Source organism: Cynocephalus volans, chromosome 3, assembly GCF_027409185.1.
Source record: "Cynocephalus volans isolate mCynVol1 chromosome 3, mCynVol1.pri, whole genome shotgun sequence".
Lineage (NCBI taxonomy): Eukaryota > Metazoa > Chordata > Mammalia > Dermoptera > Cynocephalidae > Cynocephalus > Cynocephalus volans.
Window position 1 is genome coordinate 2662802 of NC_084462.1, and position 27496 is coordinate 2690297.

Sequence of the window (27496 nt, forward strand, 5' to 3'; positions counted from 1 at the left end):
CCGTTCTGATTGGACCGAGAAAAAGGCGGAGAGAAACAAGAAATCGCGCGCCGGGACCTAAAGCCCTGGCAGGCAGCACCCGGTGGGGAGGGACAGATGGCGAGGGCCGGGTTGGGCTACTCACATTTCTTGAGAGGGGCAGGGGGTATCTTAAGAAGGGGCGCGGCCAAATAAAGTAGAAACAGTCCTGATTGGACTGGGACAGTGAGGGTGCAGGATTAACTAGGGGCGGGAACTGGAGATGGAGCACTTTCTTGCGGAATGGCACGAGGCGGGACTGAAAGGCGTCAAGGCGAGGGCAACAGAGACCGAGTCCTGGTGAGAAGGGGCGGAGATGAGCAAGGCCGGGAAACCTGAGAGCGTCTGGATAGCACTAAGGGAGGGGGCGAGGTAAAGAAGGGGCGGGGCCGAGGCTGCCAGCTTGGCTTGGCTAGACGGGGCTGGGCCGGGAGAATGAGTGTCTGGATGGATGGGGCGAGACTGAGGAAGCGGGGTGGGGTCTACGAGTGCTAGAAAACATACTGAATGGGACGTGGGAAGGCGAGACTAGGGAGGAGGGGGCTTGAAGGGGCTTGAAAGCAGCCAGGTTGGGCGGGGGCGGGGCAGGTCTAAGGGAGGCTAGAGGAACGGGAGAGGCGGACGCTAGGGGCAAAGTGAGACCTGTAAAGGGTGCAAAGCTGCCGGATGAACATAGGGGAGGAACGTGGAACGAGGACTTTTGGGGGTCAGAGAACTTAGAAGAGGTTCCTGACTAAGGGTCAGCGGGGCCTTAGAGGGCGGGGCGAGGACTTCCTAATGGTGTGGGATAGGGGACGAAGCCTAGACAACGGCGGACCGCAGATTGGACGACCAAGGGATGGATAAGAACAGGTGAGGAGTGAGCACGAAGTGAGACAGAGAGGAGGGGAGAGGCCAAAGCTCCGGGAAGCACGGTCTAGACTGAGACAATGGGCGGCACTAATGGCAAATGGGACGGGGTTAGGTGTCACAGAGGCCCGGTGGGGGTGAGGGGAGATGGCGAGCTGGGGGCGGGGCCAGAACAACGCCTCGGAGCGGGCCGGCCCCGCCCCCTGGACTGTTCAAGACTCTGGGAGGCAGGGCGCAGGCGCAAGGGCTGGGGCGGGGCCAGCGGCTGCTGATGGAGCTGCGGCGGGAGGAGGCGGTGCCTGTGGGAGGGAAGGGGGCGGGTCAGGGGGCTGCAGGCATCCTCTCGATGCTCGGTCCCTGGCCCGCCGCCTCCCTCTGCACGTGCGGCGGTCGGTTCGTATCGCCTCCCCACTCCACCCCCGCGCCCGTTTTTGTGTTTCTTGGTGTTCGTTTTTCTCCCCTTTCTCTATTTGTCCCTCCATCTCTGTCGCCCTCCCTCTGAATGTCTGGTCCCTCTTTTCTAAGTCTCTGCCCTCCCTCTGGGTCTCTGAATCTATCCCCCTCCTTCTGAGTCTTTGCCCCTCTTCCCTCTATGCCTGTCTCCCCTCCCTCCAGGGGTATGCCTCTGTCTCTGCATCTCTGTCCCCCTCTCCTTGAGTTTCTGTCCCCCTCTTTGTGTCTCTGCCCTCCCCCTCTCCCCCCAGGCTCGTCCCCCCTCGCTGGGTCTCTGCCCCTTCACTGCCCCCTCGCTGGGTCTCTGTCTCCTCCCTCTTTTTCTCTGACGACCTTCCGTCCCACCTCCTCCGTCTCTTTACTCCCTCTGTTTCTGCAATTTCGCTTTCTAGCTGTCTTTCCTCTCTCTCTCGGTCTCTTCCTCTTCTCTTTCTCTCTGTCCTCTCTGGTATCCACCCACTCCCCGTGTCTCACCCCTTTCTGGGTCTCTGTCTCTCTTTCTGGGTCTGTATCCCCTCTCTCTGGGTCTCTGTCTCTTTCTCTCAGCCCCCACCCCTCTAACCCCCGTCCTGGCCAGGACTCGAGGCTGCGTCACTGCAGAGAGAGTTGCAGAAGTGGGGCCTGTCTTGCATAACAGGGAGGTAGTTTCCCTCACTCCCCAGACCCTGGGCTCTCCCACTGTCCTCAATCCAGGATCCTCGGGCAGCCCTCAAATCTCTGATGGGATCCACGAGGGCAGAAAAAAGACATCGGCTCTTCCAACCCCTCTCTGCCTCGAATTCTGGTGTACCCCAGGCTGCAGTGAATCTTGAGGTGAGGGACTGGGCTGGGTTGAGTGAGGCTCCTGGGCAAGTTGGGCTGGAGGCTGGAACAGGGGTTGGGTAGGCACTAAGGGCTGGGAGTAGGGGCTAGAGTAAGGACTTAAATCAGCCATCTCCCTTACCCCCCCCCCCCATACACACACTTTTCTTTTCTGCTTTCGACAGCAGCCAGGCATGGGATCAAGTTACCAAATCAGCGTTTTTGCAGAGGTCAGGTGTGGGAGAAGGTGGGGGCAGGTGGGGGAAAGGGGACTGGAATTGATGAGAATATGATATGAGACTCAGGATTAGAGACCAGGGGAGGTGGGGAGAGGTAGTAGGCAAGGAAGTAACAGAATTGTCTAGACTTTATCAGGCCCTTGGAAATCGAATGCCGTCACTCCCTTGTGGCCCTCCCCAGGCCCCACCAGGGCTTGTGGGGAATTAGTGAGCCTGGATTCTCCACCCATCCATTAGAGAGGAGGTGGCTTCTGGATGCATGATGGGGGCTTGGGTTACGGGACACCTAGCTATGTTCACAGATCAGGGGGAAGTGGCCTCGATTTTTGGCAAGGGACACCAGGAGGAGAGAAGCCAATGTCTGTCCACGTCTTCAGATCCTTTCCCCACGCCTGCTCCTCCCTTATCGATCCTTTCCCAGGCTCCCGAGGCACAAAATTCCTGAAACCTCCCAACTCCCACCTCCGTCCCCCTTGGCGTCCCCTTCCATTACTCCTTCCTTCATTCCCCAAGGCCCTGGAATTGGGGGAGGGTCTTCCCCTCCCTGACTTCCAGAACCCTTCCTTGTTCCTCTGCCCTCATTCCCATCAGTTTCAAATTCAGGAAAGGGCGTCTCTGGACATTAAAACTGAACATATGGAGACTCCTTGCCTACGATCCTTGGACCTCTGAGACCCTTCAAGTACCTTAGCCCCGAAAGCTCGGAATCCAGGGGGATCTCTCCGCAGTAATATTGGGTTCCCGACTCCCGAGCTCCCTGCCTCCAAAACTGGGATTTGGGCTCTTACCGCTCCCGGACCCTGAACCTTCGCCCCCTACCCCGTACTCACCCCAAGTCGAGGCGAGGCGGGTATGGGGGGGATCCCGGGCTGGCGATGGGGGGAGGGGTGACCCAGCCCGTCAGCTCTGGGCGGCAAGAAGCTGCGGAGCGGGGAGTGACATCACCGCCGGAGGAGGGGCAGCACCGCTCCCTCCAACCCGGGGCTTCAAGCTCCGCCTTTATGGCGGACCCGGGGATCCTGGCATCCCCAGAAGAGAGAGGAGAAACAGACGATGAGGTCCGCGGGAAGGGCATCCTCGCCCTTAGAACAAGGGTTGGGAAAACCTTTACTGATTTCAGCCGCCCCACTGTCACCTGTCGCTGCCGTCGCGACCTGTCGCCTCCCATACGTGTTGTGGCTGTGCCCGCCCCCGCAGGGCGTGAGCACGGCGTGGACTACAGCGTCCGTGATGCTCTCCTGCACCGGACGCCTCTGAGGAGGTGCAGTAGGCAAGGGGCTTTATGGGATTCGTAATGGAAGACCCCTCACCAGTCGGGCCTCGAGAAGGGGGTTACACCCTTTGCCTCCCTCTCTTCCTCAACTCCGAAGGTCTAGGCACTAGTTTTTATTAAAAAAAAAAAACAATCACGCGCTTAAAAGAAGGAACCCGGTCAACAGCGCGTTTTCAGCGGTGCACGCGCCCTAAGCGGGGCCTCCTCCGGAGGACTGCGCGTGCTCGGGCCCGCCCCTCCACGTCACGCTCCGCGAGGACGAGCGCGCGCCAGGCCCACGCGGGCACCGCTGTTCAGGTCCCCGCGGTCGAAGACAGCCACGTAGGACCCCAAGAAGACGTCGCCGAGGATCCAGCAGGGCTCTGCAGGCGGAGGCATGTCCAAGGCCTGGAAGCCGGACACGCAGAAGTGGATGCCACCTCGAGCAATCTGCAAGGCGGTGATAGGGCCACTGGGTGTCACGCCCTACGGGAGCACCAGTTCCCTGGGAGTCAGTGTTTTCTTTGCACACTCCCTCCCACTCCCCTATCCTGGGACCAAGAAATGTTTCTGTGGTCCCTACCCTGTCCTGGTGATGTCTCACTTTAGCTCCACCCTCTCAAGCCCAGTCATACGACGTCTCTCTGACGTCATTATGACGGCCACCTACCTGGATGACGTAATCCTGGGCCGTGAGGTTAAACCAGACCCCCCCAAGGAGGAGGGAGACTTGGGGGAGCTTTGGGATTTCTGAGCACTGGATGAGGTACTGAGGGAGAAGAGACGAGGAACAAGTAAAGATGGGAGATTTCTGCCGTGCTTAAATCTCTTCCGTAGATCTCCTGTGCCATAGGGTAATGTCCATATTGGGCAGCTAGGTATTCAGGCCTTGTGTGGACAGGCCCTGTCGCCTAGGCTTCTGTCATCCAGTCCTAAATAAGCCTGCATTATCATTCCTCCCCCCAACCCCTACCACCACCATTCGGTGAGCTCCTCAGAGTAGACACTGGGAGGAGTACTTGCTTCCTCCCACTACCCTCCCATCTGCCACCCACTAGGTCCAGTCCCTTCTGCCCTTGCATACCTCCTTGCTACCTGCTTCCCACCCTCGGGCCCCAGCATCCTTCCCAGTGTCCACCATCAAATTCCCAACAGCCTCTCAGTCTACACCCACGAGGAAGTGGAGCCTTACCTCCCCAGCCAGCAGGGGAATTCCCCCAATGGCTGCATGCAGGGCTTGGATCTCCTCCGTAGGTCCTGTGATGAGGGATGTTCCTGTGTCCAAGATGGCAGCACAGCCTTGGGCACAGAGAGTCAGCCCTGTGCCCACCTTCACACTGCGAAGGGGAAGGGGGCATTCATTAGAGGCAGGGTCCTAGGAGTCCAGGCCCCCAGCCCCCAGCTCCAGATCCAGGAGGCCAAGCCCCTTACCGCTCCATGTGGATCTGCCAGTAGGCGGGGACTGTGACTGGCACAAAGGTGAGGGGTGGGATGTAGTGTGTGGGGTCTGAACCCCCCAGGACCAGCTCTCCTCCATCAGTCACTTCAGGGTCCCTGCAGAGGCAGAGTGCTGTCAGTGTCACTAGCGTTCCCCCTGCCAGCCCCAGGAATGGCCAGGGATGGGACTTCCTGCCAGTTGGGTCGTTTCCAGATTCTAGGTGGGGTAGTGAAATGCAGGCAAGGCTTAGATGTTGGAACTTAGATGTCTGGGAAGCAAAGCAAGAAGTGAAGAGAAATGGTGATGTTCTTGATGGAGGTTAGGACTTTAGGGTGTTAGGGACTTCTTGAAGTGGGGATGGGACTACTTGATTTGGCTGTAGAAGGTAGAACTTTTGGGGGGAAATTTCCTGAGCTCAATGTCATAGTAACCAAGCAGAGTATTCGTGTTTCTGAATTGGCTCTAGAAGGTGTGACTTGTGTAGGAGTGGGGTGGCTTTCTGGGTAGTGGTGAGGCTTTCTGAATTGCGTGTCCTGTTATTTAGAGAGGACTTGGGTTGGCTGGGAGTGAGGGGAAGAGAGGGTGGGGACTTCCTGGAAGGTGTAGGAGGGCAGGATATACTAAGGGGTAGGTGGTAGTTTCAGAGTGGGCTGGATGTCTGAGTAACTAAGTGGGCATAGGATTTTTCTCACTTTGGGTGATTGGCCTCTGGAAGGGACCGTGGAGACTTCTTGGATGGTGGGTGGGACTTTCTGATCATAATGTTGACCTCCCAAAAGGTGGGTTGGACTTCCTGGATTAAAACGGGCAATCCCTGGCTTCTGGTGAGTGTTCTCAAGTGGAATTTGAACCTTCTTTATGTTGAAGAGAGGGTTTCAAAGTTGAGTATTTGATCGGGTGGAACACAGAATTTCCTGGTTTGATTTTGAAACACAGGACATTTTGAACTGATGGTAAGTTTCTTTACTATGTCTTAAGTTATCGCTTAAACTGTGGGACTTCTGAAGAGGGTTCAGGTGTTTCTTACATTGGGTAGGAGACTTCCTGAATGGAGGATGGGACTTCCTGTGTTGGGTGGGTGACTTCCTGAATGGAGGATGGGACTTCCTGTGTTGGGTGGGTGACTTCCGGAGTGAAGAATAGGTCAGTGACTTTCTGAAAGAAGGGTGGGTACTTCCCCATTGGGTAAGGGACTTCCTGAAGGAAGGCAGATCTTCCTTCTTGGGTCTAGGACTCATAGATAGGGAGACCCTCCCCCAATACCTGTTGAGGTAAAAGGAGAAGACAGGGTTATCCAGTAGCCCCTGTTCCACCATCATATCCAGCGGGGGCAGAACTCCTTCCACAGCCAGAATGGGAAAACCGAGGCCCAATATCCCGTCGAAGTGAGCAAAAGTGAAGGACAGGCTGGGCTCCCACAGAGCCTCCCCGAAAATCACTGATACACCCTTGATTCCCCCAATCTAGGAGTAGATTGAGATGGGGATATTTACTTCTGGGAGGACATTACCTACATATCCGTGAGACCCCCCAAACTAAGGCATGAATCCCAGGTCTGGGGACATTTGGAAACAAGTCCGAACTGCCTAAGAAACTTTGCTTCCCTTCTTGAGAAGCCCCAGTCCTTCACCCAGGAAGTCCTGCCCCATCATGCAGGAAGCCCCGCCTCCCTTGAGAATCCCCACCCCTTTACGCAGGAAGCCCCGCCTCCCTTGAGAATCCCCACCCCTTTACGCAGGAAGCCCCGCCTCCCTTGAGAATCCCCACCCCTTTACGCAGGAAGCCCCGCCTCCCTTGAGAATCCCCACCCCTTTACGCAGGAAGCCCCGCCTCCCTTGAGAATCCCCACCCCTTTATGCAGGAAGCCCCGCCTCCCTTGAGAATCCCCACCCCATCACGCAGGAAGCCCCGCCTCCCTTGAGAATCCCCACCCCATCACGCAGGAAGCCCCGCCTCCCCACTTGATAAGCCCCATCCATTTGCCCAGGAAGCACTGCCTCCTCAAGCCACTCTCTAGGCTAGATGATCTCAGACACTGGGATTCTCCCAAGCTCAAGCCTTCTTGGGGTGAATGTCACGCACAGTCAGCTTGTCCTCACTCAGGATTCCGTCTAGCCTCCCAGATCCATATTGAATGTCAAACTTGGTTCCATTGGGCCGGAAGGAGCTGGAAGCTTTGGAATCAAAGCGGTGGTGAAACCCTAGGTCAGAATATCAGAGCGGTGTCACTGCGGGACGGGAGTCTCCCCAGTGCCTCCTGCCCCTTTGACCTTATCATCTGTGAGGGCATCAGAAGAGAAGGATGCCTCAGAAACCTTTAGGAAACTGAGGCTTAGCCCCCTCCTCTCCCCTCACCCCCATTCAGCCTTATTCTCCCCCATGAAAGCTCACAGCAGGGCACACTGAAGAAATGGCATCTCCTGGACGGGACCCAGAGATTGGAGGAGCCAGTGTCAAAGACGACAGAGAAGTTTTGTGGAGGCGTCCCCAGCCCAATTTCCCCAAAATACTGGACCTAATGGCAAAACAGGAGACAGGGAAAATGAAGAGTTTGGCTTGAGAGAATAAAGTTGGGGCTATGTGGGGCTTGACTTACATTCATGTAGTTAGAGAGAGGCACAAAGCTGGGCTTGTCCCCAGGGGATGGGGGCCCCAAGCTGGGGGCCTCTGCTGGCTCTCTCCATCCCCTCAGTGAGCTCAAGGTCCTGCTTCCAGGCTGGACTCGGCGAAGAGGGATCCTGCAGGGAAAGAGGATATTAACAGTTAAGCTACCCTTCCTTGAGACCCTCTATGATAGACTTTCCCCAATAGCATATAATGACAAATTAAACATCTCTGAGGGCTTGCAATAACAGTCATTACTTGAAACCCTACAATAACAGCCATCCAGGAAACCGTACCAAAGACACTAGGATGACAAATATCCCCTAAGACTCTACAACAGCAAACCATCCCAAAGAGACCTTTCCAAAGACCTTTTAATATCCAAATACCTTAAAATAAGCCATTCCCAGAGACTTAACCTTCACGAAGGTTTCCAAAGATCCTAACATGAAATCTAGCTTTTGTAAAAACCTCGGGATGATGAAACCCCGGGATGACGAACCATTGCATGCTTCATGATGTCGAGAACTATTTTTCCTACCATTGGAGGAAAAAAATGTAAGTACCAATCTTAATTCCACTCTTTACACTATAATATCTTCCCGCTATATCAAAACTTAATGTGGAATGTAAAATTATAAGAGCATTAAAAGCAAGTAAAATGTTTAACTGTGGGAAAAGGAAGGCTTTTCTAAGCATGTTACCAAGATCAGAAACCATGGATGAAAATATTGATGAGTGAGACTAAAATTTTAAGCCTCTGTACTCACCCCTTCCCACACACAAAGTTATTTAAAGTCGAAAGACAAAAAATCTGGAGGAAACAAGTTGTATGTCAAAGAGTTAATATCCCTAATATGCAAAGAGCTTCTATAAATAAATAAGAACAAGATAAACAGCCCAGTGTTCAGAGGCAATTCACCATGGGTCTCACATTTCTGCAGAGGCACTGGCTGCCTTTGTCCAGACTGTTTCTTCAAAGATTTTGTTTAGTGAACAGCCTTGGAAGATAAATAGTGTCTCCCTCTGGAGCAAATGGTAGGCAGGCTTATGATCCATTATAAAAGATTCAAGTTCCCTAAGCTCAGAGTTCTTCTAGAATGCACCTCACTGCATGTGCAGGTATCACTTGATTTTCTTCATTTCATCCTGTGGAAACAGGTGCTAAGAAAACGGACACAAATGCTGATACTTTTGCTACTATTACTGTTGGGAGCAAAATACTGCCCTTTGTCTCTGACCTGAGAGTCTTGCGCCTTCTACAAACAGCCATGACACTATGGCACACTAACTTCACAGTGCTTAACACTCAGTAGGAAAATGGGCAAAGGAAAAGAAAAAAGAGAGGGGAGAGAGAAGAAAGAGAGAAACAGAAAGAAAGAGAAAGGAAGGAAGGAAGGAAGGAAACAGAAAAAGAAAGAAAAGAGAAAAGAAAGAATAGGAAGAAAATAAGAAAATGGGCAAAGGACATAAACAGGTACTTTGCAAAAGAATTACAAACAGCTTCTAAAGACATGGAAAGATGTTCAATCCCAATAGTAAAAACAACAACAAAAAAAAACAAATGACAAGAGTGAGAAATCTTGGGCCAGCCCGTGGCTCACTCGGGAGAGTGCGGTGCTGATAACACCAAGGCCACGGGTTCAGATCCCTATGTAGGGATGGCCGGTTAGCTCACTTGGGAGAGCGTGGTGCTGACAACAGCAAGTCAAGGGTTGAGATCCCCTTACCGGTCATCTTTTAAGAAAAAAAAAAAAAAAAAAGTGAGAAATCTTGTTTCACTCTGCAGATTGGCAAAGAAATGAGAATACTCAGTTGGCTAGGGAGAGTAGATTGTTACAAACTTTCTGGTGGACGATTTGGCAGATATGTATCAAATGTCTTAAGACTGTACCCACCTTTTCTTTTAATTGTACACACCTTTTATTTTTATTTATTTATTTTTTTAAAGATGACCGGTAAGGGGATCTTAACCCTTGACTTGGTGTTGTCAGCACCACGCTCACCCAGTGAGCTAACCGGCCATCCCTATATGGGATCCGAACCCGTGGCCTTGGTGTTTTCAGCACCACACTCTCCCGAGTGAGCCACGGGCCGGCCCCTAATTGTACACACCTTTTAACCCAACAATTTCTTTCTTTTTTTTTTTCTAAGATGACCGATAAGGGGATCTTAACTCTTGACTTGGTGTTGTCAGCACCACGCTCTCCCAAGTGAGCCACGGGTCGGCCCTTAACACCACAATTTCAGTTCTAGGAAGTCCATCTACAGGAGATCATTGGATGAGTGCAGACAGGTGTGTTTATGAGGATGTGTCTAATGTTTGGTAACTGGAGACAGTCGAATGACCAGCAATGAGGGTGGTTTAGCTCTGCTAATGCAGTCCCGTTCAGTCACTAAGAAGGAGGAAGAAGCTCTCTGTGCCAGTGGTTCTCAAACCTTAGCACGAAGCAGAATCGAGAGGAGGGTGTTATGCAAAGCTTTTGCAAAGGCTTTGCAGGCTGTGCAGTCTCTGTCATAACTACTCAACTCTGTCAGTATAGCAGGAACACAGCCAGAGACAACATGTAAATGAATGAGTGTAGCTGGGTGCCTTTAAGCTTTACTTTCGAAAACAGGTGGCAGGCTGGATTTGGCCCTTGAGCTGAGTGTTTGCCAATCTCTGACCCAGAGGACCAGTTAGAGTTCAGATCTCTTAGTTTCTGGTTAAGTAGGTCTGGGATGGGGCCCCAGAATTTGCTTTTTTAGTGAGTTCCTGCGCCATGCTGATGTTGTTGCACCTGGGACAACATTCTGAGACTCACCGCTCTTTGCATTGTCTTGGAAAATGTCCATGATGTATTAGGTTCAAAAAGCAGGTTAACAAACATCTCGTGCAGTGATATTTTTGTACCTGCCTCGAGTTACTCCTTGGAGCACTGCCCCCTCACTCACACCTTTGCCCCCCTCACCATGACTCAGGCTTTGAGAGGCACAAAATTGTGAAGCGGGGAAAACACTTCCTGTAAAAGTACTCCCCTCCCCCCAATCAAGCATTCCAGGGGATAAAGAGAAAAGAGGAATGGAGAGATTGGGGTGGGCATCAGAGATAAGGTAGGGGGAAGACCCCTTGGGTGGGGTCCCCAAGACTGGACTTCTTGAGCCCTAAACAGTTTGGAGGATGTGAATCTGGGGGAGTCACAGGTCTGGGTCTCCAAGATGGGGAGGTGGGTCACATGTCTAGTGACCCCAGTAGCAGGTCATCAGAACTCAGGGTGGGGTGGAATCTGCAGGGACCTCCCAAGAACATGTACTGAGAGGAGGGAGAGAGGTCTCAGAGTTGGAGGATCTTGGACTTAAAAGGGCTCAGATCTTAGGAGATGTCAGAATGGAGCCCTCCGAGGCAAGAGCCCAGTTTAGAGATTTGGGAACCCAATAAAGAGGAGTCAGGGATCCTGGGGTGCCAGGTTTGGGAGTCACTGAATTGGGGAGCCCCAGACTTAAAGGGCAAGAAGTAGAGAATCAGTCCCAGATTTGGGAATGGCAGAAGGGGTCCCCATACCGGATCAGCGTGGCCCTAGCGGGCTCCACCTTCAGCAGCAGCAGCAGCAGCAGCAGCAGCAGCAGCGACAGCAGCAGCGGTGGCAGAGACATCCTTGGGACCCCGGTGTGGACCCAGACGTCCTGGAGCCCTGTTTTATTTCCCGGAGACTCCACCCTGTTCACTCCCCACCTCCAGGTTTCTGAGGTGACCAGGGCATGAAGTCTTTCGTCGGATGACGGGCAGGGGGAGGGGTTGGCAGGGGGCAGAAGACAAGGGCGATATTTTTGAGGATTTGTGAAGAGTATTTTTGTAGGGTCACCAGAAGTAGTACCCCGTGTCCTGGGCCTTCCTCACTCCCAGCTTTGGTGGTGGAGGGGTGGGGGTTCTCCTCAGCTGGGACCACCCAGCCCCCATCCTTTAGCCTCTGTTATTTTTACTTCTAACTTTCACTTCACTTTTCAGAGACTCATTAACCACAAGTGTTCGCTTGGGCAAGCAGGAGGGACAGGCAAGGGGGAGGGGAGAGAGGGTCTGATTAGATGCCTGCCTTCCTGTACTGAGTGGGACTGCCAGCGTCTCAAGACCCTGACTCTTATTGTTTCATTTGGAAAATACTGAGAAACACACACACAAAAATCACCCATAGTCCCCTGACATCCAAAAAGTATAAAAATAATTCACAGTGTCTCTTTCTGTCCATCTGCCCCCTCTTCTCCCCGATTAAGCTACTCAAATTTTAACAAAGATCAGAAATCTAAGGCCGGCCCGTGGCTAACTCGGTAGAGTGTGGTGCTGATAACACCAAGGCCACGGGTTCGGATCCTATATAGGGATGGCCGGTTTGCTCACTGGGTGAGCGTGGTGCTGACAACACCAAGTCAAGGGTTGAGATCCCCTTACCGGTCATCTTTAAAAAAAAAAAAAAAAAAAAAAAAAAAGATCAGAAATCTAGTTGAAATTCAGATGCAGATTCCTGGGTATCACCCCCAGAGATTCTAGTTCAGGAGGCCTGGGATTGGGCACAAGAATCTGTATTTTTAAACAAACTCACTGATCATGGGACCACAAACATTTTTGAGAAACTCTACTTGAGCTTTCTGGCTTTCTAGCTTAGATTCACATGTCAATATCAGCACGCATGTTTATATATTTTTTTCAGTAAATAAAAGCAGATTGTACTTATGAATCTGCAATTTTTTTTACTTAACCTTGGACCTTAAGAAAAAAACATATAACTTACCTATAGTAAAACACACAAATCGAAGTGTGCAGCACAATGGCTTTATTTAGTTTCCTCAACAATTTAATATGAAGATCTTCAAGCTCAGAGAAAAGTTGAAAAAATTATAGAGTGAACCTCCATGAACCCACCACCTGGATTCAACAATTAATATGTTTTGCTGAATTTTCTTTATTACACATCTATCCAGGGATCCATCTATCATCCAATACTGTAACTTTTTAATCATATATATTTAAAATAAGTTGCAGACATCATATTCTTTCCTCCCAAACACTTGAGCATTTACATTATCAGCCTGATAGATTTTTATATATGTGTGCACCGCCAACCAGATGGAAATACAGACCATTTCTAGTTCCCCAGAAGGTTCTTTCTCACTGCCTCCCAGCCAGTGCCTCCCAAAGGTAACCAATACCCTGACTTCTATAACCACAGTTCAGTTTTTACTGTTCTAGAATGTCACATACAATTAATCACATGAATTCTTCCTTCTTGTCCATTTTCTATCACTCAATATCATACCTTTACATGTCTTTAAAAGTCAGAGCATATAGATTTACCTTATGTTTTCCCAAACATCTTATGAAGATTTCCAAACATACAGCAAAGCTGAAAGAATTTTACAGTGAACACTCATACACCCACCACCTAGATTGTACCATTAACATTTGTCCATATTTGCTTTATGACATTTTATCCATCTAGCCATCCTTGTACCCCTGGGGGTATTTTTGTTCCAAGGGACATTTGGTATTGTTTGGAGACATTCTTGTTGTCACAACTGTGGGGATTGGCAATGTGCTATTGGCAATGAATGGGTAAAGGCCAAGGATGTTGCTAAACATCCTGCAATGCATAGAACAGCGCCCACAACAAAAAATGATCTGGCCCCAAATGTCAATAGTCCTGAAGACGATTAACTGTGCTCAATCCATTCCTCAGTCCATCTCATTTTCTGGATTTCAGAATAAGTTGCAGACATCAGTACCCTTCACTGTAGGTACTTCACCCTACCTCCTTCTTTTAAAAAGCTCGTAGAATTTTAGAATATGAATGTAACACCATTTACATAACTAACTCTCTGTGTAGATTGTTTCCCTCCTTTCAGTGTTATAAGCAACACTGCAGAAATGTCCTTATCCATATTTTTCTGTACATCTGTTCCATAATAACTGCATGTCAACTTCTAGAACTACAACTGCTCAAGCAATAACCATATGTAAGTTTTACATTTTGACAGCCAGTGCTTGACTGCTCTCCAGGGAGCTTATAATGATGTACATGTCCAACGTCAGCCGGCAATAATAACAACAACTTCCTCCACATCCTCACCACTGCTACGTGTGAGCTGATAAATTTTTAAAAATGCTTTTTAATTGTTGTTGAAATGTTTATTTCCCTAATTACTAATGCTGTTGGGCATTATTTCTTTTTCTCTATATTTTTGCCATTTGTATTTCTTCCTTCAGGAATTACTTTTTTTTTTTTTTTTTTTTGGTGGCTGGCTGGCATACGGATCTGAACCCATGAGGTTTGGGTTATAATCCTACCCTCTAACCGACTGAGCTAACTGGCCAGCCCAGAAATTTCTTTTACCTTTTGCATACATACATATATGCATACACACATAGACACATGCAAACACACTTTGAGACTCTTTATTATAATAATTTTTTTTTTTTTTCTGGTGGCTGGCCAGTATGGGAATCCAAACACTTGACCTTGGTGTTACAGCACAATGCTCTAATGAATTGAGCAACCAGCCAGCCAAGACTTTTTTTTTTTTGGACCGATAAGGGGATCTTAACCCTTGGCTTGGTGTTGTCAGCACCACGCTCAGCCAGTGAGCAAACCGACCATCCCTATATAGGATCCGAACCCGTGGCCTTGGTGTTATCAGCACCACACTCTCCCGAGTGAGCCACGGGCGGGCCCAAGACTTTGAAAAGTCAAATAATTCAGATTCAGCGATATTGTTTATAATAGTTGTATTCGTTTCCTATGGCTACTGTAACAAATTATCACAAACTTGGAGGCTTAAAACAACTCACGTTTACTCTCCTGCAGTTATGAGAGTCAGAAATCCAAAATGGTTTCAATGGATCAAAATTATGGTATCAGCAGGTCCTCGCTCCCTCTGGAGGCTCTAGAGAAGAATCCATTTCCTTGCCTTTCCAGCTTCCAGAGCTGCGTTCCATGCCTTGCAGCCCCTTCCTCTGTCTTTGAAGACAGCATCATAGCATCTTGCTTCAGTCTTCAGAGGGACTTCTGTATCACATCTCCCTCTGCCTCCTTCTTATAAGGCCCCTTGTAATTACATTTAGGGCCCACCTGGATAATCCAGGATAATCTCCCCATCTCAGACTCCTTCACTTAGTCACATCTGCGAACCCCTTTTGTCATATATGGTAACATTTATAGTCCCGGGGATTAAGATGTGAATATCTTTTGGGAGCCATTAGTCAGCTTAAAATGTTGGTTGGTAAATTACTTATTACCTTTACTGCATGTTTCTCCATTCGAATCTAATTCCCATGAAGGCAAATATTTTCATCTGTTTGATTCGCCACTGTGTGCTCCGCACCTAGGACAGTGCCTGGCACATAGTAAACACGATACATAATGGTAAAGATCCACTTTGCCGACCACTTGGTCTGGAAGATTTCCCTGAAAAAGCAGACAGTCAGTGTCTCTACAATAACTCTCACCATCCCACCCCTCTTTGTTTCAGCAACCAGAACCCTCAATGTGGGCCCCCTCTAATCACCCTCCACCCACCCCCGTTGGCATCATCACCCAGCCCCAACTTTCTATGCGTGTTAAGTAGTAAGAGGCCTTGCCTGCAAATTCCAAAATAGCCACACGGTGGCAGTGTGGGCCTATTTTTCCCAGCCAAGGTTCCGGCCCCCTACTCCCCGCACCCTGCCACTCACTTCTTGAGCTGAACGCCTGGAACACACAGGGTACTTTCCAGCCTCCCTGCTTTTCTGTTTGTTTATTTGTGGCAGCCGGCCGGTACAGGGATCAAATCCTGGGCCTTGGTGTTGTCAGCATGCTCTAACCAACTGAAGTAACCGGCCAGCCCCACCCTCTCTGCTTTTGCCGTAGCGGTCCCCACTGCCTCGGATGCCGACTCGCTCACTTTCTGCGAGGCCCAATGGTAAAATGGGCAGAACAAATGCTTTCTCCCTGGAAAGCCCTCCCCGACTGCCCCTGCTGAAGCTCGCTCGCTGGGAGATGTCCTCTCGAACATAGCCCAGCAAATGGGACGTGGATCAATCACCCTATCTTGTCGCTTGGCGGTTTATGACCTCTGGCCTCCACCTCAACACAATCCTTAGAGAGGCCTCAGGGTGCAGTTAGGTAAAGGATTACTAGATTTTTCAAATCCATCATTTTATTTAATCGTCTAACCTTGTAAGAGAGGGATTATCGTCCACATTTTACGCGGGGGGTGGGGTGGGGGTGGGGAGCGGGCAGCCCAGGTGCACTTGGTGGGGATTTGAACCCAGGTTCTGACGCTCCAGAAATCAACCCAGACGCTATGCTCTCTCTCACTGCCTGTTCTATTGGCTGGAATCTCATCACGTGACCGCGCCCAGCTGCAAGGCCTATTGGGAAATGTAGTCCATCTGTGTCCATGGCAAGGAACTGTTTTGGTGAATGCTCAGCCTGTGTCTGCCACATCTGGCCTACCAGGCCTCATGACCCGACCCGCGTTCTCTCTATGAACTTGTCTCACACCTTCCCCTCCTCTGCACTCAGCTCCAGCCATCCTAACCTCCTTGCTGCTCTTTGAAAATGCCAAAATTAATTCTACCTCAGGGACTTTGCACTGGCTGTTCCCTATGCCTGAATGCCTTTCTTTCCCCCAAGTTTCCATATGTGTCCCTCCTTCACATCCTTTGTCTCTGGAAGTTTTATTCAGGGGAGGGATACTTTATTTCCGTAATAAATAGGGGATAGATGTCACTTACTGGACTTGCAGCCTACTCTCTTTTACATATAACTGCAAGTGTAATTCTGGCATTATGTTAATATACCCTGTTTTCCTGAGGTGCAGCTTATGTATACATATATGCATATATAAGCTAATATAACTTATATATGTTTGTATTATTGGTAATCTTATTAAGATGGCCACAATTTTTGAAAAATCAAGTCACCTGTGGCAATGCTGCCTGAAGCATGTGAGCTTATGATACAACACTCCTGTATCAGATTGCACTGTAGCTGTCAAATTGACAGTGATTCTACATTTGGAAATAAGATCTGGCTGCCTATTGTGTCTTTTGAGTGCCTACATTAAGGGACACATCACTTTATTACAAATTAATTTCCATTTTAAAATTTTTTCTATTACAGCTGTGAAGTAAAGTGATATCTTGTTGTGTACACAGGTGGGTTACATTATCTCTGAATTTAATTTCGGAACAGTAAAGGCAGAATTACGTATTACAAATTATTTATAATAAAAGAAAAAAGTTAACCATCAAGAAAGTGCAAATTAAAACTACAATGAAATATCACTTCGTACACACTACAGTGGCTATAATGAAAAAGAGAAAACAAGTGTTGGTAAAGATGTGGAGAAATTAAAGCCCTCATACACTACTGATGCGAATGTGAAATGGTATATGTAGTCTGGCAGGTCCTAAAAAAGTTAAGCATACAGTTACATGCAATATGACCCAGCAATCCCATTCCAAGATAAATACCCAAGAGAAATGAAAACATGTCTACAAAAAAATTTGTACATGAATATCCATAGCATTATAGCCAGAATAGAAACAACCCAAATGTCCATCAACTGATGAATGGATAAATAAAAAGTGGTATATCCACACAATGGAATATTATTCAGCTGTAAACAGAAATGAAGTATTGATACATGTTATGGCATAGAAGAAACCTGAAAGCATTGTGCTAAGTGAAAGATGCCAGTCACAAAGAACTACATATGCTAAGATTCCATTTATAGGAAATATACAGAATAGGCAAATTGCATAGAGACAGGTAGATTAATGGTTGCCTTGACCTGCGGCGTGGGGTGAGGATGCGGCGGGGCAGGGAATGGAGAATTGGGAGTAACTGCTAATGGGTATGAGTTTCTTTTTGGAGTGAAAAAGTTCCGAAATCGATTATGGTGATGGTTGCACAACTCTGCATTAAATTGTACTTTAAGTATGTGTGAATTATACCTCAATAATTTTTCCTAAAAATTTAGGGGATATTGGATCAACTAAAAATAAGAATATTAGTCTACAACTAGATTCAGATAACAAAACTGCCATGGACTGAATGCTGATATATGCCAGGCAATGCACTTTCTGAATCCTCACACCCTTCATAAGAAATAATTTCAAAAACAAAAAATAAAGAAGAAATGAAAAGAAAGAAAGAATAATTTCCCCTATTTCACAGGTAGGGCAACTGAGATTGAGTGCTATGACTTGCTCTAAAAGTGTTGTGATTCATCTTTAACCTCTTTCAGTCTTTTGCACTTTTCTTTTCTTTTTTTGTGATTGGTAAGGGGATCGCAACCCTTGGCTTGGTGTCGTCCGCACCGCGCTCAGCCACTGAGCGCACCGGCCATCCCTACATAGGATCCGAACCCGTGGCGGGAACGACGCTGCGCTCCCAGCGCCTCACTCTCCTGAGTGAGCCACGGGGCCGGCCCTGCACTTTTCTAATAGTAGAAAGTTAGAGATAACTTTTTTTTTTTTTTTTTTTAAATGACCGGCAAGGGAATCTTAATCCTTGACTTGGTGTTGTCAGCACCACGCTCTCCCAAGTGAGTTAACCAGCCATCCCTATATGGGATCCGAACCCGGGGCCTTCGGTGTTACCAGCACCGCCCTCTCCCGAGTGAGCCACCGGCCGGCCCCAGAACGTTAGAAACAACTTTAACACCCACAGGAATAAACATAGCTCCAACATTTCAGAGTCCTCATTTGAGCCCAGCCCTGTTCATGTTTTTTCTTTTTCTTTTTTTTTTTTTTTTTTTACTTCATTTAATCATAAGAACAATATATAATGAGGTCAGTACTCTGGTTGCTCTCAATTTACAGATAAGAAAACTGAGGCGCGGGGAGGCTAAGTAACTTGCCAGACTCCGATGCCCATGTTAACGATTCCTTCTACTGCTAATATCCTTGGGTGGAAAATTCCGCAGCCTCAATTCCCCGCCCGGAGTGGACAAAACAAGTTACGAAAGGCATGGAACACGCAGTCCCTTTTTGGGGTGACTCTCTAGGGAAAGACTTTGGAACCATTTCCATCTTCTCCCTGTTCACATATGCTGATCTTTCTTGAAAAGCTATTATTTTTACCTTTTTGGTAAGGGGAGACTAGGCTTTTTTATTTTTAATTCTTCCAGTCACCAACTTATGTTTAAAATGTATATTTCCTAGGTCCAGGTTTGTAATTTAACTTATTTAAAACCAATAAGCAGGCTGACCGGTTAGCTCAATTGGTTAGAGCGTGGTGCTGACAACACCAAAGTCTGCACCGACCAGCCTCCAAAATAAAAAAACAAAAGCAACAAGCAACGCGCCTCCAAAATCAGAAAACTTGTAACAACCGAAAAAAGGGCAAACATGCTTTAAATCGGTCATGTGCAAAAACGGCGATAGCTGGGGAGATTTAAAGTCGATTAAATCTTTGGCAGAGGGCCCAGAGAAGAGCATTGGTGGGCTTAATCCCCAAAGCGCGGGGCTGGAAGGTCTGGGACCGGCCATGTCCCCCTCCTGCCCAACATTCGATTGAATGGATCCGGAACTCTTCTGCCGAAGCCCCGCGGAGCTTCCCGGTGGAGTCAACTTCCGGTAGGCATACCACCTCCGCGCGGGGCAGCCGATTCGGCAGGTCCTAAACGGGGCGGAAGTCCGTCATCTTTCACTCCCCGCCTCTTTCCAGAAGTGACGCACGGCGGGGTTGCCGGAAGAAGTGGCGAAGTTACTTTTGAAGGGACCTGAGTAGCGGCGGCGTGTCAGGGGCTACCGAGGAGGAAGAAGAGACGCAGAGCAAGGGGACGGAGGCAGGTGCACCTGCGAGTGGGGAGACGCGGGAGGAGCCCCTGAGCAGGGGCTTTCCGGCGTTCCAGTCGCTGTTCCGCTCAGGCCTCTTCTCTCCTACCATTTCCTCCGCTCAGTAGCTCGCGCCTCCACAGGCTGTTTCCAGGGCAACGGGAGTAGGAGACCCCGCGAGAGACCGCCCACGAGACCCCCGCGCGCAGCCATGAGCCCCGCCCCCTATTGGTGCTCGGAGAGGGGCGGGACCTGGAGCGAGGTGTGGGGGCGGAGCATGATGGGAGGAGATGGGGCGGGACCTGGAGCAAGATGATGGAGGCGGGGCTTGGGGTGGGGTATTGCTGGGGAGGCGCAAGCTGTTGGAGAGGCCCCTGATGGGAGTCGTGGAAACTGGACCTAGGAGGAAAAGATGGGGGCGGAGCATAATACGAGGGGATGGGGTCCGAATGAGAGATATGGGTGCTTCCTCGGCAGAGGTGAGGTAGAGCCTTAGTAAGAGTAGATGGGGTGAAGCTTGATGAGACGGAGGATGTGAGGGCAGAGCATGACTGCAGGTTCTCCTGGATGGTACCTGGAGGGAGCAGGTGGGCGGGATCTGGAGGGGTGGGACCTAGAGGGGGGTTGGGACTTAGCCGACTAAGCTAACCAGGGGATGGGGGCGGGACTTAATACCAAACTTTAGGAAGGCTTGGAGCAGAAGGGGCGGGCCGTGTTAGAATGGGTGAGGAGGGTTTGTAGACTGGTAGGGACTGGGGGTGGGGGTCTCTGTGCTGCAGTAAGTGTCTGGGAGAGATGGAAGAAAGAGGGGCACCCTCATCAGGACCTGAGACTGGCCTGACCCAACCCTTCCTAATCGCACAGGGCTCTCTATTCCCTTGTATTCTGCAGGCTGCTCCGTGACCCCACTATGTCCTCCCCCACCACGAGTTCCCTGGACACCCCACTGCCTGGTGAGTTACTCTCTTCCCCACCCAGCCCCCATCACGCACTGGCAGGAGAAGCTAACTGTACCTCCCTCGATTTCCTCCCTCTCCTAGGAAATGGACCCCCACAGCCCGGCGCCCCCTCTTCTTCACCCACTGTAAAGGAGGAGGGTCCTGAGCCGTGGCCCGGGGGTCCCGACCCTGATGTCCCAGGCATTGATGAGGCCAGCTCAGCCTGCAGCGTGGGTGAGACAGGGCCCAGGAACAGGGGTCTGGGAATTGGTGTGGGGGGCTTGGGAAGGGATCTAGGAAGGGAGAAAGATCAGTAAGAGGGATGGAAACAGGCCTCTGTTTCTTGTTGATTTTTTTTCTTCCATTTCTCCTTGACATTCTTTAATTTTGATTCATTCTTTGGGGTCTAGTGACATGAACATCTTTCCTTATGAATTGTAATCTCCTGGGTGTCATCATCTCCTCCTCTCAGGCTCTGTCCTCTGATTCTTTGCCTCGGTATCTCTCTTGGGTCTGTCCCTCTGGCTGCTTTTCTCTTTGTGGCTGTCTCTCACAGTCTTTGTCTGTCTACCGCAGTCATCCCAGACCCAGAGGAGGAGCCAGAGCGCAAGCGAAAGAAGGGCCCTGCTCCAAAGATGCTGGGCCACGAGCTTTGCCGTGTGTGCGGGGACAAGGCCTCTGGCTTCCATTACAATGTACTCAGCTGCGAAGGCTGCAAGGGCTTCTTCCGGCGCAGTGTGGTCCACGGCGGAGCTGGGCGCTATACCTGCCGGGGTGGTGGGACCTGCCAGATGGATGCCTTCATGCGGCGCAAGTGTCAGCAGTGCAGGCTGCGCAAATGCAAGGAGGCAGGGATGAGGGAGCAGTGTGAGTGCCGGGGGAGGGGGAGGTACAGCCTGGCCCCTGCCCAGCCCCGGGACTCTACTGAGACCTGTATCCCCGCCCCCCACAGGCGTCCTCTCTGAAGAACAGATCCGGAAGAAGAAGATTCGGAAGCAACAGCAGCAGCAACAGCAGCAGCAGTCGCCTGTGGGGCCGGGGGGCAGCAGCAGTACAGCCTCCGGGCCTGGGGCATCCCCTGGAGGGCCTGAAGTGGGTGCCCAGGGCTCTGGGGAAGGCGAGGGTATCCAGCTAACAGCGGCTCAGGAACTAATGATCCAGCAGTTGGTGGCAGCCCAGCTGCAGTGCAACAAACGCTCCTTCTCTGACCAGCCCAAAGTCACGGTACTGCCCACTTCCACAGCCTTGGGGAGTGACTGGCTGGGTGGGGTAGAGCCGGCAGGACTATGGCCCAGAGTGTGGGAGGGAATGAGGCTCCAGATGGCAGGGACTTTGAAAGGAGGGTCTCCTAGGATGCAGGCTTTGCTTCAAGGTGCCCCCATGGCCTTGGGCTCACAGGTGGAGTCCTGGGAGTGACCCTGGTCTCCTGTGTCCCAGCCCTGGCCCCTGGGCGCAGACCCCCAGTCCCGAGATGCCCGCCAGCAGCGCTTTGCCCACTTCACGGAGCTGGCCATCATCTCAGTCCAGGAGATTGTGGACTTTGCCAAACAGGTGCCTGGCTTCCTACAGCTTGGGCGTGAGGACCAGATTGCTCTCCTGAAGGCGTCCACCATCGAGGTAACAGCCAGGCTGCTTGTCATCAGTGAGGTCTTTTCCTTCTGCCCACAATGAATCCAGAGATAGCTTCAGGACAGACGCTGGGAGCAGAGTAACAAGCAAGACTAGTCTCTGCCCTCATCAGGATGACATTCCACAGGGGCATGTCCACATACTAAACAAGATAGTCAGAACTTCCTATGAGCTAACGAGAGAAAAGTAAAAAGGGCTGAGGCTGAGACTAACAGAAGATTGGGTTAGAGGGGCCACTTTAGAGAAAATGTGCCAAAAAGCTTTTCAGATGAGTTGATGTTTGAATCCAAACAAGGATAATGAATAAGTATTGAGTGCTTACTATGTGTTAGGCTCCCTTCCAAGGGCTGGCATATGACAGAGAACAAAACAGACAAAACTCCCCACCCCCATGTCTCCATAACCAGCTAGGGAAAGAGTGTCTTAAAGCTGGGGATGGGGCTGGGGCGGTGGTTGTGCAAGCGGGTGCTGAAGCCAGGAGGAAGCAAAGAGCTTAGAGTGTCTAACATGTTCATTGCATGCTGGTGCGACTGAGAGGATGAGCGTCAGGGGGGTAAGGGATGGTCCTATCAAGGCGAGATTGGACCCGCCCATTTGGGCCAGGAGTGGAAAGACCAGCAGCTAAAGGGGCCTCCTTGAGCCTCCTCCCCCCGCTGCCCTCAGATCATGCTGCTGGAGACGGCCAGACGCTACAACCACGAGACAGAGTGCATCACCTTCCTGAAGGACTTCACCTACAGCAAGGATGACTTCCATCGTGCAGGTAGGGCCGAGGGCAGGCTTGAGTGGGCCTAGGTGACCTTGGGCCATCTCATTCCCATCTCAGCATCTGTTTCTTTATCTCCAAAGTGGGAGTGAGGGTTGAGCCAACATGAGAGCAAGACAAGAGTACACTTTTTGAGTGCCGACTCTGTACAGTGGGACACAGTGGAGATTGAGAGAGAGAGGTCTCTGCTGTCACATAGAGCATCTTGGTGGGAATTTGGAGAAAGCAACCCCCTCCAAATCTGGTCTTACCTGACGGCGGCAGGCTGGGTCTTTGTCCATTGTGAAGCATGCAACCTACCCAGCTGTATAGGGCAGCCCTGGCTCCTGTCCTCTAAGAGCATTTACCTGGGGATGTGACTAGGCAGCTCCTGAGGGGTGAGAGGCATTGCCTAGGAAAAGGGGAGTAGCTGCTATAGTGTGTACACAAATGCCTCACCCCCTCGTCTTCTGAGCTTTCTTAGTAAATCCTGCTCTCTCCAGTCAGTTCTCGCTGGGGCACCTCTCTGCATTCCTGGACATGCACTCCTAACCCATCTTCTTTCCTTCTTCTAGTCCCCAGTCCTCCCACCACCCAAGACAGTCCCAGTAACATTTTGAGTATGAACTTAGCAGGGTAGGACTGGGAGAAGAGTGTTTCTGGCAGGGGGATTAGCATGTGCAAAGGCCCTGAAGCGGGGAAGAGCTGGATGGTTTTAAGGAACTGAGAGGCAATACCGGCCAGCTGCTCTCCCAAAAAAATCCTTAAGAAACTAGGAGGCCCAGGCAGCCAGGACCCATGGAGATGGGGCTGAAGATAAGATCAAGAGTCCGGCCTCTTCCATCCCCTCCTCTCCCACTACCCCAGCCCGGGTTTCAGTCATCTCTCCCTGGAACATTGCAGGGGCCCCTCACTGGGTTACCTGCTTCCACCCCTGCCTGATGTGTCTGTTCACACATTAATCAGAAGGATCCTATCAGTAACTAAGTCAGCTGACGTCCTTCCTCTGCTCAGAGCCTTCCATGGCTCCCGTCTCATTGAGAGAGAAGCCAAAGTCCTCACCGTGGCCCACAAAACTTTTCAGGGTCGGCCTTGTTCCCTCTCTGCCCTTAGCTCCCACCCCCTCCCCCTCAGTCACCCTCCTCCAGCCCCACTGGCCTGCTCATTCTTATTTGAACCTATCAAGTGAGCTCCAGTCTCAGGGCCTTTGTTCCTGCTGTTCCCTCTGCACCATATGAGGGTGACCGACTTATCCTGATGATTTGCTCAGGACCATCCCAGTTTTAATACTGAAAGTCTTGTGTCCTAGGTACCCCCCCACCCCCCAAGTCCCAGGTAGAACAGATAGCTAGCTGATCACCCTACCCAGAGCACTTATGTCCTTCAGGTCATTGCTCAAATGTCACCCTGCAGCGAGGCCTTCCCTGCCTACCTTGTGTAGAATATAAGCGTGATTCTCAGTGATCCCGATTACCCTTCCCTGTATCATCTTTTTCCATAGAATCCACCACCATCTGACAGGCTGGGTATTTTACTTATGTTTTTCCTATTATCTGTCCCCTCAGTCCGCAAATGTAAGTGCTAAGAGAGTGAGGACTTTATCTTGCAAACTTCTGTACCCTGGGGCCTAGCACGTGGTAGGCTCTCAATAATTAAGTTTGATGAATGAATGAAAGAGTCAGACTTGGGAATGAGTTTGGGCGCTACCCCAAGATCAGTGAAAGCCAGCACAGGGACTGACACGATGTCACATAGGTTTTAGAAACTTCTTTCTGCCTTCATGAAGGGGACAAGGATAGATACTGGGAAACTGGGAAGGAGCCGCCACCTCCATCCAAGCAGAAAGTGAGGGTGGTGATAGGATAGTAGAAAATATTGAAAAAAATGTTCACTCTCATTATTCATTTTGTCATTTGGGCAAGATTTTGGCATATTTAATATGTGCCAGGCACTCTTTCAGGCCCTGGGACACAGAGGTGAACAGAAATGAAAAGCACTCTATAATTACTGCTCTTTTTCTTAACCCAGCAACTGTGGGTGGTGCCAAGGACCAGGGTGTGGGGGCTGGTTTCGGGCGGAGGGAATTGGAATTGATTGGGTTGGGCCTCCCACCCCTGCAGGCCTGCAGGTGGAGTTCATCAACCCCATCTTTGAGTTCTCGCGGGCCATGCGGCGACTGGGCCTGGACGATGCTGAGTACGCCCTCCTTATCGCCATCAACATCTTCTCAGCCGACCGACCCAACGTGCAGGAGCCAAGCCGCGTGGAGGCGCTACAGCAGCCCTATGTAGAGGCACTGCTCTCCTACACGCGCATCAAGAGGCCGCAGGTATGGAGCAGGGGTCTGGAGCTACCAGAGCCCAGCTGCTCCGTTGCAGGTCCCCCCAGCTCCTTTCAGCAGAGCAGACTCAGTCCTGAGGGACAGGGAGTCCAGGCCCATGGGGGGTCAGTCTGAGGCTGGGGTCTTGCTTCCTGGTCTGAGCCCAGGCTCTTACCTGCCTTACTGGGGCATGCCAAGCTCCAGCTGCTGTCCTCTCAGCAAAGCCTATCCTCAGGGCCCTGTCCCCCTCACCAAAGAGCCAGGCCTGCTCCAGTTACAGGGACAGGGCCCCAAGCTGGCTCTCCCAGCTCGGCCCAGCGAGGGAGGTCCACCTTCCTGTCTGGTAGGCTGATCAGAGCCTCTCAGGGCAGGGTCTAGGGCAGCACCCACCTCCTCCTGTCCACCCACAGGACCAGCTGCGCTTCCCACGCATGCTGATGAAGCTCGTGAGCCTGCGCACTCTGAGCTCTGTGCACTCGGAGCAGGTCTTTGCCCTGCGGCTCCAGGACAAAAAGCTGCCACCTCTGCTGTCTGAGATCTGGGACGTCCATGAGTGAGGGGCCAGCCACTCTGCCCCACAGCCTTGCCTGACCACCCTCCGACAGATGGACACTGTCACCTCTTCCTCCTCCTGGAGTAGAAAGGGGCTTGCCCTGGCCCTGCAGTCCCATCTTGTGGCTTGGAGCACAGGCCCCGGCCCTGCCAGCCCTTAGCCTTCAGGATGAGCCCCAGTTGGGGTCCAGGAGGCTTTCCACTGCCCACCGAGTCTTCCAGGAGGGGTAGGTGGGTCACAGGTCCTGAACTCTGACCTTTCCCAGCTGCCCTTCCCACCCAGCTTACACCCCAAGCCCACCATGCAATGCACCTTGAACAGAGGAAGGAAAGGGCCCATGGCTCTCTCCCGCAGCCCAAGAGACCATAGGACCCTCCTTCCTCTGCTTTTATTTAATAAAAACTAAAACAAAACAAAAACAGGAAAATAAAATATGACTACAAGCCAGCCCTGAGCTGGAGTGTGAGAAATGGAGAGGGGCTGGGCTGCCATGGTCTTTGTTGACACTGGCCCCCTGAACTTGATTCAGCAGGGGGAACCAGGGGCCTCCCCAGGCTGCCAGGCTGATGTGCAGGGGAGTGACATACACCATCTTAGTCCAGGACAATGTGGGTGTGCTGCTGCAGGGGTCCAGGACAGGTGCCTGACAGTCTCAAGGTCGCCTCCGTGTAAAAGGTGAATCAGAACATGCTCTTGAAGGACAAGTAGGATTTAAGTTTATGAGGCGACTGGGGCTTTTGTCAAGTCAGCAGGTATTTGCTGAGGCCTCTTATGAGCCAGACACTATGCTGGCCATTTTGGAGACACAAACTTCATTCACATGACAAGTATTTATGGAGCATTTACTATGTGTCACACACAATTTTAGGCACTGGAAACATTAGTGAACAAGGTAAAGGAATAGGGTTTTTAATGGAGGCAGCAACATGGCAGTGTGGGAGCTAGAGGAAGGCAAGGTGTTGCAAAGGAGGCAATGTCTTTGCTGGGATTTTAAAACACATGTACCATTGATCTGGGTCTCCAAGTTGAGGGAACAGCACATACAAAGTCTGGAAGATGAGAGACGCTGGTGAGTTTGGAGTAAAGGCAAACCATGAGGTTCTCCCAGTTCTTCGCCCTCCCCGCCAGGGCTGGCCTCACGTCGGTGCCAGGACTGAAAGGAACACTGAAGTGAGTTGGATGGACAGTCCTGGTCGAGAGCAAAGGGGGGGTTGCTTGGAAGCATGGGCTGGGTACTGAAAGGTACGTTTATTTGGGGGGAGGGAGAGGCGTCGGCAGAAATGAGAGTAGTTACAAGCGATCGCTTTAAGTAGTGTGCTGGGCGCCCCAGAGGTGACCCCGCCCTGAGCTGTGTCTAGTTTACAGATGGGGAAACAGGCCGGGAGACAGAACAGACCAAGCCAGAACCCGACTTCATATCCGCCAGCCTTTGCGGGACAGGCAGGTGTCATGCAGCCCGGGCGCCCAGGTAGTTCTCCCGGGGCGGCCTCGGGCGGGAGGCGAGCGGGGGAGCTGACGAACAGCGCTCAGACCCCAGCTCTCAGGTTGGGAGGGAGGGAGGGAGACCGTGCGGGGTGGGGCCGGGGAGGCCAGGCTAGTTGCGCCCGAAGACAACACGAGGCCAGGAACGCAGCTGCGAGGAGGGAGCGTGGCTTTGGGCCTATACGACGTGGGGGGCGGGGTTAACGAGAATTTGTCCGCGAGGGGGCGAGGCCACTTCCCAAGTTGGCAGGAGGGGGCGTGGCCTGTCTAGTATTTGGAAAAAACCAGGCTGACTCAGTTGGGCGTGGCCTCGCCTCCCCAAGGGCGGGCAGGGGCGTGGCCAAGCTCGGCTTGCGGCTGCTCTGGGCTTGCGCGCGCCGG

The 27496-nt window shown here is 51.2% G+C and overlaps 2 protein-coding genes across 3 annotated transcripts; one reads left to right on the forward strand and one right to left on the reverse strand.

Moving 5' to 3' along the window:
* Window positions 1-3876: 3876 nt before the first annotated feature.
* NAPSA (napsin A aspartic peptidase) lies at window positions 3877-11287 on the reverse strand. Its single transcript, XM_063088731.1, has 9 exons — window positions 11196-11287; window positions 7647-7788; window positions 7442-7565; window positions 7133-7251; window positions 6314-6513; window positions 5044-5166; window positions 4805-4949; window positions 4283-4381; window positions 3877-4062 (listed from the first exon to the last, which is right to left on the reverse strand). The coding sequence occupies exons 1-9, from the start codon at window positions 11285-11287 to the stop codon at window positions 3877-3879; spliced, it is 1230 nt and encodes a 409-aa protein (XP_062944801.1).
* Window positions 11288-19338: 8051 nt separating this feature from the next.
* NR1H2 (nuclear receptor subfamily 1 group H member 2) lies at window positions 19339-26052 on the forward strand. Of its 2 annotated transcripts, none has more exons than XM_063092222.1 (10): window positions 19339-19463; window positions 19574-19710; window positions 20340-20401; window positions 20489-20620; window positions 20963-21253; window positions 21339-21610; window positions 21824-22003; window positions 22679-22778; window positions 24881-25089; window positions 25491-26052. In XM_063092222.1, exons 3-10 carry the CDS (start codon window positions 20359-20361, stop codon window positions 25635-25637), a joined length of 1374 nt encoding a protein of 457 aa, XP_062948292.1. In that variant the 5' UTR covers window positions 19339-19463; window positions 19574-19710; window positions 20340-20358; the 3' UTR covers window positions 25638-26052. The 2 variants fall into 2 exon arrangements, with proteins under 2 accessions (XP_062948292.1, XP_062948293.1); XM_063092223.1 differs by having other exon boundaries at window positions 19577-19710.
* The last annotated feature ends 1444 nt before the right edge of the window (window positions 26053-27496 follow it).

What these genes read in the sequence shown, in the direction of transcription:
- NAPSA (XM_063088731.1), bottom strand. Translation starts at nt 11,287, where the DNA reads ATGTCTCTGCCACCGCTGCTGCTGTCGCTGCTGCTGCTGCTGCTGCTG. An exon ending in CTCTCTCTAACTACATGAAT is followed by an intron (nt 7,566 to 7,646) that starts GTAAGTCAAGCC and finishes TTTTGCCATTAG; the next exon opens with GTCCAGTATTTTGGGGAAAT. An exon ending in CCCAGGATTACGTCATCCAG is followed by an intron (nt 4,063 to 4,282) that starts GTAGGTGGCCGT and finishes ACCGCCTTGCAG; the next exon opens with ATTGCTCGAGGTGGCATCCA.
- NR1H2 (XM_063092222.1), top strand. Translation starts at nt 20,359, where the DNA reads ATGTCCTCCCCCACCACGAGTTCCCTGGACACCCCACTGCCTG. An exon ending in CCTGGACACCCCACTGCCTG is followed by an intron (nt 20,402 to 20,488) that starts GTGAGTTACTCT and finishes TCCCTCTCCTAG; the next exon opens with GAAATGGACCCCCACAGCCC. An exon ending in GGCAGGGATGAGGGAGCAGT is followed by an intron (nt 21,254 to 21,338) that starts GTGAGTGCCGGG and finishes CGCCCCCCACAG; the next exon opens with GCGTCCTCTCTGAAGAACAG.